General features: G+C 50.5%; 1 protein-coding gene across 1 annotated transcript; it reads left to right on the top strand.

Moving 5' to 3' along the window:
• The first annotated feature begins 393 nt into the window (after positions 1-393).
• Positions 394-765, top strand: LOC132022717 (NADH dehydrogenase [ubiquinone] 1 alpha subcomplex subunit 1-like). The gene has a single exon (XM_059407956.1). It carries the CDS (start codon positions 440-442, stop codon positions 650-652), a length of 213 nt encoding a protein of 70 aa, XP_059263939.1. The 5' UTR covers positions 394-439; the 3' UTR covers positions 653-765.
• The last annotated feature ends 11,234 nt before the right edge of the window (positions 766-11,999 follow it).

Raw genomic sequence — 11,999 nt, 5'->3', positions numbered from 1 at the left:
AGTCTCCCGTCTGTACCTAAGCCATCTCCCTGGCTTCACATCCCCTGGCTCTGCCCCTGACTCAATCAACTGTGACCTTGGGTAAGACCTGGCCCTCCCAGGGCCTCAGTGTACCCATCTGTACAACAGAACAAGATTGTGGCTGTTGTGTCAAATGAGGTGGGGGATTAGATGTCCCACCCTTGCCCACCACAGAGTATTCCATCACACAGACCATCTACTGTGTGACATTAGGCCACACACCCTCTCTGGACCTCCTTTTTCCCAGGTATCACATATCTATTCCATGTTGGGCCTCCAGAGATGATAAGTAAACATAGTAAAAAGAACCCACAGAACGGGAGAAAATATTTGTAAATGATATAGCTGATAAAGAATGAATATCCAGACCTTTAACCGGGCCGGGAAGGAGGGTTTTGGCGTTGGCCGCCGCGGTGCGATGTGGTTCGAGATCCTGCCCAGGATTGGCGTCATGGCCGTGTGCTTGGTCATCCCCAGCATAGCCACGGCGCACATCCACAGGTTCACCAATGGGAGCAAGAAAAAAAGGGTTGCCTATTATCCGTATCAGTGGAGTTTGATACAAAGAGATAGGTGCATCTCTGGAGTTGATTGTTACTATGTGTCAAAGGGTTTGGAGAATATCAATTAAGGAAGCATTTTCCTGATGGATGAAAAATAACTCAGTCATGCTCATCTAGCCCTTCTAAAGGTTATGCAGTGTATTAACGGAGTGCATAATAAAAAAGTAAAATTTTAAAAAAATGAATATCCAGAATATAGTGAGACTCCTAATATAACCACAACAAGAAGAACCAAATAAATAAATAAATAAATAATGGGTGAAAGACTTGAATAGACATTTCTCTTTAGAAATATATGAATGGGGCTACCTGGGTTGCTCAGTCGGCTAAGCAGCTGCCTTCAACTCAATGATCCCAGGTCCTGGGATCCAGTACCACATCGGGCTCTCTGCTCAGCAGGAAGCCTGCTTCTCCCTCCCCCACTCCCCCTGCTTGTGTTCCCTCTCTCTGTCTGTCTCTGTCAAATAATATAAAATCTTTAAAAAAAAAAAACAAACAGACAAACTGGCTGCCAAATACATTTTTTAAAAATATACAAATGGCAAATAAGCACACTGAAGGTCACTAATCATTAGAGAAATCCAAATCAAAACTCCAATGAGATACCATCTCACATCCATTAGGATGGTTACTACAAAAAAAAAAGTGTTGGTGAGGAGGCGGAGAAATTAGAACTCTGTGCGCTGTTGGTGGGGACGCAAAATGACACAGCCACAGCGGAAGACAGCAGGGTGGTTCCTCAAAATATTAAAACTAGGGGCGCCTGGGTGGCTCAGTGGGTTAAAGCCTCTGCCTTTGGCTCAGGTCATGATCTCAGGGTCCCTGGGATCGAGCCCCGCATCGGGCTCTCTGCTCTGCAGGGAGCCTGTTTCCTCCTCTCCCTCTGCCTGCTTCTCTGCCTACTTGTGATCTCTCTCTGTCAAATAAATAAAATCTTTTTTAAAAATATATTATTTTTATTTTTTTTTATTTTTTATAAACATATATTTTTATCCCCAGGGGTACAGGTCTGTGAATCACCAGGTTTACACACTTCACAGCACTCACGAAAGCACATACCCTCCCCAATGTCCATAATCCCACCCTCTTCTCCCAAACCCCCTCCCCCCAGCAACACTCAGTTTGTTTTGTGAGATTAAGAGTCACTTATGGTTTGTCTCCCTCCCAATCCCATTTTCTTTCATTTATTCTTCTCGTAAAAATATATTAAAACTAGCATTGCCGTTGGATCCAGCAATCCCACTGCTGGGTGCACACCCATAAGAACCGAAAGCAGGCTCTGCAAGAAGCATCTGAACACCCATGCTCATGGCGGCATCGTTTGCAACAGCTAGAACGTGGAAGCAGCCCATGTGTCCGACAGCCGGTGAACAGACAAAATATGACATGTACACACCATGGAATATTATTCAGCTTGGAAGAGGAAGGAAATTCTGTAATAAGCTACAACACTGATGAACCTGGAGGATATTATGCTAAACGAAGTTCCAGAAAGACAGTATGATTCTGCATACATGAGCTGCTGAGGGTGGTCCAATTCATAGAGACAAGAGGTAGATTGGTTGTCAGGGCCCAGGAGCCATGGGCCGGGGAGAGTGGGGAGCTAATGGTTTAACTGCAGAGAGTTTCAGTTCTGCAAAATGGAATGAGCTATGGCAATGGTGGGTGGTGATGGGGGCCCCTGATTAAGAATATAGTTAATACCACTGAGCTGTAACCTTTAAAATAGTTAAAATGGTAAATTTTGCTATATGTATTTTACCACAATAAAAATTCTCTCTCTCACACACACAGCTATTAAAAATACCTTAAATCCATTAATGGAGAAAATTTGGGATACTTCAGAAACTTAAGAAAATCCTATAAATTCAGATAGCACATTCTATCATCACTGTATACTGTGAGAAGTGCAGGTGTAAATTTTTTGAAGTTTCTCTTCCCTAAAGCAGGCACTCATTTTGCATGCATGATCTTTGCCTTAGCTGAGTCCCACCTGTTTACTATTTACTCAAGAGCTTATGGAAGTGCTGAAAACAGTATCCAGGGTTATTACCTACTGTGGCTCCAACCACAGAGCTCTCAGCACAGAGCATGGCACACAGTAGGCACTGAGTAAATGATCACCAAGGTGATTGTCAACCTCCATCCCCAGGCAGGCGATAAGAGGCCCAGTCCTCTGGGGAAGAGTGTGGTGACAGTGCCCCTAAGCAGGGCCCCAGAGTGGCAGACAGGCTGACAAAGCTGGAAAGGGCCCAGGGAATGGAGCCTACAAGGGAGGGAATTCATCCAGGAAGGGGCAGGCAAGTACAGATGCTGGCAAGGGTCCAACTGGGCATTAGGAGGATGGATAAATCAGAAATATGTTGGTCTCCTGGGAGGGCACCCTGGACTGGCACCTGTCCTGGTGGAGAATCCGTCCCTCTGGCTATCCGCTAGGCCCCTCACCAGCACCTGGCCCCAGGACCTGGCCTTCCATGGTCTCCACAGTGGGATGGGTTCCAAGGGGTCCCCTCTTACTCCTGCCACCCCCGGGCCGTTATCAGCAATTTATGGACCTGGTAGACAACCTGGCATTGTTTCCATAGATTTTGTTTAGACCCATTCTTGGGATTTAAAAACCACACCATACTGAGATTTGATGAAAAGCAGAGCCATAGACACCCTGCTTCTTCCCACAAATGCCCTTCCCAGCCTCACTCAGGCATTCATGTTTTCTTCCAGTCATTTGTCTTTGTTGAATGCGTATTTTGTTCAACAGTTATTTTTGAAAACTTTATGTAGTTAAGTCTTTTCCTTTATAGATTCTAAGTTGTATGCATTTCATGAAGAACCTGTCCAGTTCCAAGATGATAGCAATATGCTCCTACGTTTCTACTGATTTTATGTCTATGTCTCTCTCTGTATATGACATATAGAATAGATATGTGATAGGTGATGGATATTGTGCACACACACAAGTTTCAGAATGATAAAAGCCCTTTAGTGCAACTGGAATTTATTTTTGTGCATGGTGTGAGGTAGGGATCTGGTTTAATTTTTGTTAAGTGACTACCCAAGGCCACAATGCGGTACCATTATTGAATCCATTATTGAATAGACCATCTTTCCTCTGCACCTTGGAAACAGAGTCAATGCACGGCTTCTGGTCTCTCTCTCACTTCATGCAGCCCTCCTCCTCGTCCTGCACCAGCACCATACCCTTCGAGTTAGCTTTGGAAAATGTGTTGATGTGTGCCATGGTGAGCACCCTGTTCTCTATTTCTGCTTCTCATACATGTTCTCTACCATGCAAGCTTATCCATCCTCTTGTGTCAACAAAGCTGCATTTTTTAACAGCTGGCCTTGCAGCGATTTTACAGATTCACGTGTGAAGAATAAATCTCTTGGCCATGTCGGTTCTTCACTTCCCGGAACATGGAGTCCTCTCTCTGCGTCTTCAAGTTCTCCTTCAATAGCTTTAGTAAAGTGTCATTGGTTTCCTCAAATGAATTCCGCATTTTTGGGTCAGATTTAATTTTAGATCTTTTACCAGTGGTAGGACAATTGTAAATGGGATCTTCACCCTCAGTGACATTTTTTGTGGTTATAGCAGCTGGGGAGGAAACTCCTGCTATGTGACACCCGTGTGGCACTCCATGGTTCCCACCCTCTGGAGGACTCAAATTCTCCCCAGTGCTCTAGAGGCACGCGCCTGTCACCCACAAGCATTCCATAATGCCCAAGTGTGTTCACCCCCACCAGCTCATCTCATCCCCACGGCATTGCCACAGATGAGACGGGCATCGAATGGCAGAGAGACTTCCTGAGCTCACACAGTGAGTTTTGGTGTAACAGTAACGTCAGCCCAACCCACAGGCCCCTGGGGCTCACTATCCCTTCAACACTTCCCACAGTCATTTCAAATTCCAGAAGGTTTAGGTGGACTGACTGCGGACCCATGAGTAGAGGGCAGGAATCCTGGGCTTTGTCCCAGCTGGGCCCTGCGAGCAGGCGACCCCCCTCAACTCCCCCAGAACCTTGGCAACAATCGCACAGACGGCACAGACAGAGCGTTCAATCCCTGGGGCGTCTTGTTCCTCATGAGGGGCGTCCGCTGCTTCAGCTCAGCCCCGGCCTGGATAACCAGGCTCCCCTTCCTTTGCCGTGGGCCTCCCCTTCACCTGCCCCCATAGTCCCTCCTCCAAGGTCAGCAAGCCCTGGGTTGGGTGGTAGAGGCCTGCAGCGATCTTGAAGGTCCTCTACAAGTAAGGAGACAGGCCCTGCCCAAGAGGGACCCAGTCTCATCCCAGACCCACCACGGAAACCTCTTCAACCCAGCAGGGGGCAAGGGGTTGTTCCACCCCTGGGAGGGCTCCCTGCTGTGGCAACATCTTTCAGGGGAACAAGGGCCACCTCTAGGCCTCAGTCCCCCCACCCTCCCAGTACACAATGAACAAGGCTGGCTGCCTGCCTGTCCCTCGGCCCACCCACAGGACTGGAGCAGAGGAGTGGGCGGCCGGCCAAGGCGGGAGTTAGCTCTAGGCGGCGACCAAGGCAGACCGGAGGTAGTGAGTGCCAAACCACCCCTTAAGGCCCCCGGCACGGCGCCTCCGATAAACCTAGCTCAAACTCCAGGATTTGAGCTAATCCCCACTAATCCCTGGAACCCAGGCTAGGTAGGGCAGATGGGAGGGCCTCAGCCTCCCTGAGCCTCAGAGACCCCTGGACCCTGGACCCCACCCTTGCCTGCCGTTCCTTCACTGTGTGACCTCGAGGAAGTCACCTCCATGTCCCCATATGCTACAATATGCTAGTCCTCACTTCCTCCAGGGCAGTGGTGGACCAAGGCCCCCAAACTGCTGGAGTGAAAGGTCCTTGTTGACTGTGGTGATGGGTGTGAGCCCCTCACCGACAGAGGGAAGGAAGGACCACATTCTTTCCTTGAGTCACATCTAGCTCCCAGCCCTGATGCAGGCAGGCCAGGCGGGCGGGGGAATCCCATGATGGTCATTTCTCAGGTCATGGTCACCCACCCAGGGCTCGGGGGTGGGGGTGACTTAGCCTGAGAAGGGAGAAGCTGATGCTGCTGGTCACTATGCATCATGGTCACAGGCGAGGAGCCCGGAGGAAGCACCCCCATCTACCGGCCTTCTTCCCCCAACAGGGGACCAAGGGCTTATGGGAAGCTCTGGGTGGCCTGGAAGGCTGGCCTAGACTCTGGGGTCCCCAGAATCCTTTCACCGTTCTGGTCTTTGGACGTACAGAAGCTGCTTGTTCCTCAATGGTGGTGGTTCCCTGGGGCTGGTTTCCAGGAGGGGTCTGGTCAGAGGAGGAGGGGCTAGACCAGCTTCCTGCCCCAGAGCCAGGGAGCTTCTGCCCCACAACACATAGCCTTGAGTCTGCTGAGCCCTCAGCTCTTACAGTGGGTCTGAAGTGGGAAGGGGGAAGAAGGGGAGGCCTGGTCCATCCCAAGGGCTCAGAACAGCAAAACTCCCCAGTGACCTCTCCTTTCTTTCCTTGCCAACTTATCCACCATCAATGTCATCAGCCAGCCATTAGCCCAAGTGATGGCCTGACCTCCCGAAGGCCTCCTGGGACAGGACAGAAGTTTCCAGATGGCCCTTTCCAATTTGCACTGATAAGCCTGCTGTCATCCCAGGAGGCTCTGAGACCCTGCCCTTTGCAAGGGTGGGTGAGAAATACAGATGACAAGTAACAAGCCCCCTTCATGGAGGGCTGGCTCTGCGGGGCCTGGAGCTGAGCACTTGCTGTATACACCCACACCCATTTCTCCCACCAGCCACATGAGGGAGGTACAATGGGAGGGATTGAGGGGGAAGTAGCCCTCAGGTGGTCAGTTGTGTGCTGCAGAGCTGGAGTTCAAGTTCGAGGCTGGCTGTCTGGCTTTGGAGTCCTTGCTGGTGGCGTGTCTGGAAAAGAAGAGCTGGTAGGGGGATCCACGGCTGTGGGTCCACAGGGAGGGTGAGACAGGCTGTGCCAGGGCTCCCAAAAGCTGGCATGGCGAGGTCTCTCCTATCACCTCTGTGTACCCCCACCCCGTATCATCCTCCTGGGCAGACCTGGGCCAGAGCGGGAGGTAGAAGTGGATACTCCAAGGAAGGACTTTCTAACAGTCCAACTCTGAGGGACTGAGCCCCTTGTCCCAGGAGGTGTACGAGCCCAGGTGAGGTGAGTTTACTCGGGAGCCCAGAACTCTGCAGATCCTCACACCTGGTTTCAGAGGTGGCTCCTTCCTTTTCTTCCCTGAGGGCCCTCAGCCCTTGACTGTGTGTTAAGTGCTACCCATTGAGATGTTGGCATTTCTTATTTGAATCACCAGGAGGGCTGCCTCACTTTCCAGTTGAGGTTCAAAGAGATTTAACTGCTGGACCCTGGTCACCTGGCCAGCAGAACCAGGAAGGCACCCAGGAGTGTCCTGGGAATATGGGTCGGCCGGGCCTGGGTGCAAATCCCAGTCTGGTTTCTGTGCTGGGTGTCCTCAGCAAGACACTTTCCCTCTCTGAGCCTGTACTCTCTTCTCTAAAATGGGAGAGAGCCCGCCTACCTATCTGAGAGTTCAGTGGGGGCTGGCAGTGCACAGGGTCTCGCCACAAACAGCAGGATGTGAGTGAGATGCCGCCCTTCCCCATCCTTCGCTCCCGCATGGGTACTGCTGGCCTCCAGCCTGTGAGTACCCCCACTCCCCGCCCCTCCACATAGTGGCTCCAACTTGGCTGCTTCTGGTAGCCTCCTCCCTGGCTCTGCTCCAATCCAACCAAACCCCTCTGACTTGGAGTAATCTCCTTTTTCTGATCCGGCTGCACCCCCTTCCCCGCCCACCCCTCTCCCTACACACACTCACTGCACGGCCCCACTGCGGGCTGGGGCTGGCAGACCCTGGCCTCATGCCCACTGCACAGCAATGTCTCCACTGCGCCCGGCCTGGAGGGCTCTTCCCCAGGACTCCAGCAGCTTCTGCTGGGCTGCTCCGAGAGGCCTTGCTCCATCACGTGCCAGAGGAACTCTCCGTCCCCTCCCACTGCATGTCTCGCCCAGCCCCTGCATTATTGGCTTCCATATTATTTGATCATTTTTACTCTTCTCCCTTGTTTGCTGCCTGGGGGGGTCCCTGTTGGGCTTCTCTCTGCCATGTCTCAGGATCCCAGCACCCAGCCTTTACCCAGGTAGGGGCTCCGGAACCCGATGGGAGGAGTGAGCCTCCCGTGGGAGGGGTGCTGACACCCTGAACTGGGGACAGTTCCTCCAGCCTCTGATTCTAGGACTCAGGAAACAAACTGCAGCATTTCCTTGTAACAGGGGCACTGGTCTCGCACGAGGCCCATGAAGGATAGGCAGGATTGGCACAGCCTTGCCTCCCCCGAGTCTCAAGGGGACTCCCTTGAGGGTCATCACCAAGTCTAGGGTCAGGGTCTGGAGAACAGGAGCACTCAATGCAAATGGACAAGGGGGAAACAAGGTCTGGAGAGTAGGACGCCTGGGGTCCAGTCACGTACCTCTGGGCCTCAGTCACTATACCTGCGGACAGGCATGCCACTTCCTGCCCTCTGGCCTCCTCTGATGAGAGGTAGGAAGGGCCTTTGGAGATGCAGAGTGCTGCCACTTCTCACCCAGGACCACCGAGGTGCCGCAGGCCAGGGTCCTAGGTCGGCCCCAAGCTCCTGCACTCAAACACACAGGGAGTTGGGCGCCCGTGCCTGGACTCACTTGGATAATCGCTATGGTGACATCACCAGCTCCATACCCAGAAGGAGCCCCAGCACCAGGCAGTCTGCAGAGGTGGGGTGTTGGTGCTGCCCAGCTCTTGGCAATGATGAGATGCTGTCAGTGTGACGTTCCAAGCCTGTCACCTGCCTTAGCGCCCACTCTAGGAGGTAGGTGCTTCTGCTCCCCTCCAACCCACCTTGACAGATGGGGTCACTGAGCCCCACAGAGGGTAGTACCCTGTCTACGTCACACAGCAACTCGGGATCTGGACCCAGAGCCGTCAGGCACCAAAGCCTGTGTTCTTAAGCCACAGAAGGACACAAAGCCCATCCCTCCCTACCCCCCCACCACACACACCATGCAAAACCCTGTGCATGGCATCAGGATGGGCCCCTGCATTCCCAAGCTGTCGATACCTTGCAGTGGGATCCCCTTCTCAGCAGGTTTGGAAGGACACGTGGCCCCAGCTTCCTGGGACTCAGGAAAGGAAAGGGCAGGCAGGAGTTAGATCTGGAAACCGGCATGTCCCTGCGGACCGTGAGTTCGCACCCATAAACCATACACCTGACTTAGAGGACCAGGTCCCTCAAGAGAGGGTGGGGCAAGGCAAAGAGAGGCTCTGAGGCAATGCACCCCCCACCCCCAGAACCCACCCCCTAGCCCCAGCTTTCTGTGGGATTTCCTGCGATCCATAAGCAGCTCCCTGTGCCTGCTCTGTGCTGCTCTCGGTCCCTCACACCGCAGTGGAGAAGAGCCCAGCCGCGCCTTTCCTAAGGGCCACTGAGGCAGGGATGGGGAGGGAAGGAGTGGGAAGACAGGGCACCTTTAGGAACCTTCACCACCACCAGGAGTCCGAGGAGCAGGAATGGCGAGCCACTGGCCACTCAGCAGTGGCTTCCGACGGCGCAGATCTTCATCATCAACCAGCTCTCCTCCTAGAGTCCCTGCTTTAGCACCGAGGTCCCCAACCACAGGAACAGAGGGCGCTGAGGGCGATCCACTATCAACTTCAAGTTCTATGAGAATCCAGAGCTTCTGTTGCCAGACCATGTCCCCTTCCCTCCAGGGAATTCAACCACCCATCATTTATCCCCATTTCATAAAGATGGAAACAGGCTCTGAGAGGTTTAGACACTTGCCCAGAGTCACACCAGGAATGAGCAGCGAAGCTAAGCTCTGAACCCTGGCTGGTCCCATTCTGCAGCCCACATTCTGTGGAACGCCAACTTGATCCCGAGACGCTGCCTTCCTCCCCCTCGCCCCCAGCACCTCTAGTGCCCTAGAGAACCAGATAAAACCTACATAACTCCTCAGAGCCTCAGTTTCCTCATCTGAAAAATAGGGAGCATAAAAATACCCATGAAGACAGAGTCCAAGTAATACACTCAGTCAAGAAAAACAGGTGGTTTTCTCGCCCCTAATGATGTCCCTCCCTGGGACTCCCCCACACTTGGGACTACCTCTCCCACCATTGGCTCACCCTCTAGACTCCCACAAACCTTTTACTTCTTCCCAAACCCCTAGGCGGAGCCCCAGGACCCACTTACCAAAGCAGGGGACATCCTGAAGATAAATTTAAGTGAGTCACTGTCAGGGTGCTATTGGGGACAAGCCAATGTCACTGTCTTCAGGGCCCACGATCTCCTGGTTCAAACCCATATCTTGCCCTTTCACTAGCCAGAGCCAGGAGTCAGTGCAGACAGGTGCCCTACCCACTGCCAGGGAGGTATCAGATACTAGAGGTACAGGAATTCCAGACTTCTGGAACTGTCAGTTCTATTACAAAGCTATAATCATCCAAACGGTACTGGCATAAAATCAGTACAGTGCTGGGCTAAAAATAGACACATAGATCAATGGGACAGAATAGAAAGTTTAGAAATAAAGTCACACTTATATGGTTAATTAATCTTTGACAAAGGAGGCAAGACTATGCAATGAGAAAAAGTCTCTTCAGCAAATGATGTTGGGAAAACTGAACAGCGACATGCAAAAGAATGAAACTGGGCCACTTTCTTACTCCAGACACAAAGATAACTCAAAATAGATTAAAAAACCTAACTGTGAGATCTGAAACCATAAAAATCCAGGAAGAGAGCACAGGCAGTACCTTCTCTGACACTGGCCGTTGCAGCATCTTTCTAGATATGTCTCCTGAGGCCAGGGAAACAGAAGCAAAACTAAACTGTGGGGACTACATCAGAATAAAAGCTTCTGTGGAGCAAAGGAAACAATCAACAAAACTAAAAAGATAAATGGGAAAAGATGTTTGCGAACAACATATCCGATAAAGGGTTCGTATTCAAGAGATATAAAGAATTTATACAACGCAACACCCCCAAAACAAACAACCCAATGAAAAAATCGGCAGAAGACATGAACAGACATTTCTCCAAAGAAGAAGATGGCCAACAGACACATTAAAAAAAATTGCTCAGCATCATTCATTATCATGGAAGTGGAAATCAGAATACAACGATATTACTTCACACGTATCAGAGTGGCTAAAATCGAAAACACGAGAAATGGCAAGTGCTGGTGAGGATGTAGAGAAAGGGGACCCTCGGGTGCTGTTGGTGGGAAGGCAAACGGACACAGCCACTGTGCAGGATGGGATGGAGGGTTAAAAAGTGAAAAGTAGAACCATCCAGTAATTGCACTACTAGGTAATTACTCCCCCCAAAAAAGAAACTGCACTAATTCAAAGGGATACATGCACCCCTATATTTGTTGCAGCATCATTTACAATAGCCAGATCATGGAAGCAGCCCAAGTGTCCATTGATAGATGAATGAATAAAGAAGATGTGGTCTTGGGGCTCCTGGATGGCTCATTTTGGAAAAGCATGTGACTCTTGATCTTGGGGTCGTGAGTCCAAGCCCTATCTTGGGTATAGAGATTACTAAAAATAAATCAGTAAACTTCAAAAAAAGATGAATTTTTAAAAAGATGTGGTGTCTGTAGAAATGAAATATTGTTCAGCCGTAATAAGAAGGAAATCTTTCCATTTGCAACAATATAGATGGAACTAGAGAGTGTAATGCTAAGTGAAGTAAGTCAGAGAAAGACAAATAGTGGGCAAAGGTGGGGGGCGGGGGAGGATGCCGAGAGACAAACCAAGAAACAGACTCTTTACTATGGAGAACAGACTGATGGTCACCAGAGGGAGGCGGGGGGGAGAGATGGGTGAACCAGGTGAAGGGGATTAAGAGCACACTTATGATAATGAGCCCTGAGAAATGCATGCAAGTGTAGAATCACTATATTGTACACCAGAAACAGAACACTATATGTTAACTGTAGTGGAATTAAAATGTTAAACTTAATTTTAAAAAAAGAAAAGAAAAACCAATTCTATGCAAGTCTTTTAAATGAGAACACAAGAAACAAAATATTTGTTCTAAGTGTACCTCCACTGAATTTAGCCCCACGTCCACCTAAAATCATCTTACATACCATAGATGGTTCAAGGTCCTCAGTTTGAGAAACGAGAATCCAATGCAAGCCCCATGTAGTAAACTGAAGCTAGGAGAAAGGCACAGAGCTTGTCCAAGGACACCCAGCACATCTGGTGGAAGTGGACATGAAGCCAGACCTTCTTGGGCCCTTTCTTCCTGTGATGCTCCTACTGGGTTAAAGATTCAAGAAGTCTGGAAACTGAACATGCCAGGCCCTGTTAGTCAAAGCCTGTCTGGGCCTCAGTACTAACAG

Source organism: Mustela nigripes, chromosome 7 (genome assembly GCF_022355385.1).
Source record: "Mustela nigripes isolate SB6536 chromosome 7, MUSNIG.SB6536, whole genome shotgun sequence".
Classification (NCBI taxonomy): Eukaryota; Metazoa; Chordata; class Mammalia; order Carnivora; family Mustelidae; genus Mustela; species Mustela nigripes.
Note: the sequence above shows the minus strand (reverse complement) of the source record. Positions and strands in the feature narration are given on the sequence as shown.

Coding starts and splice junctions, on each gene's coding strand:
- LOC132022717 (XM_059407956.1), top strand. CDS start 440: ATGTGGTTCGAGATCCTGCCCAGGATTGGCGTCATGGCCGTGTGCTTG.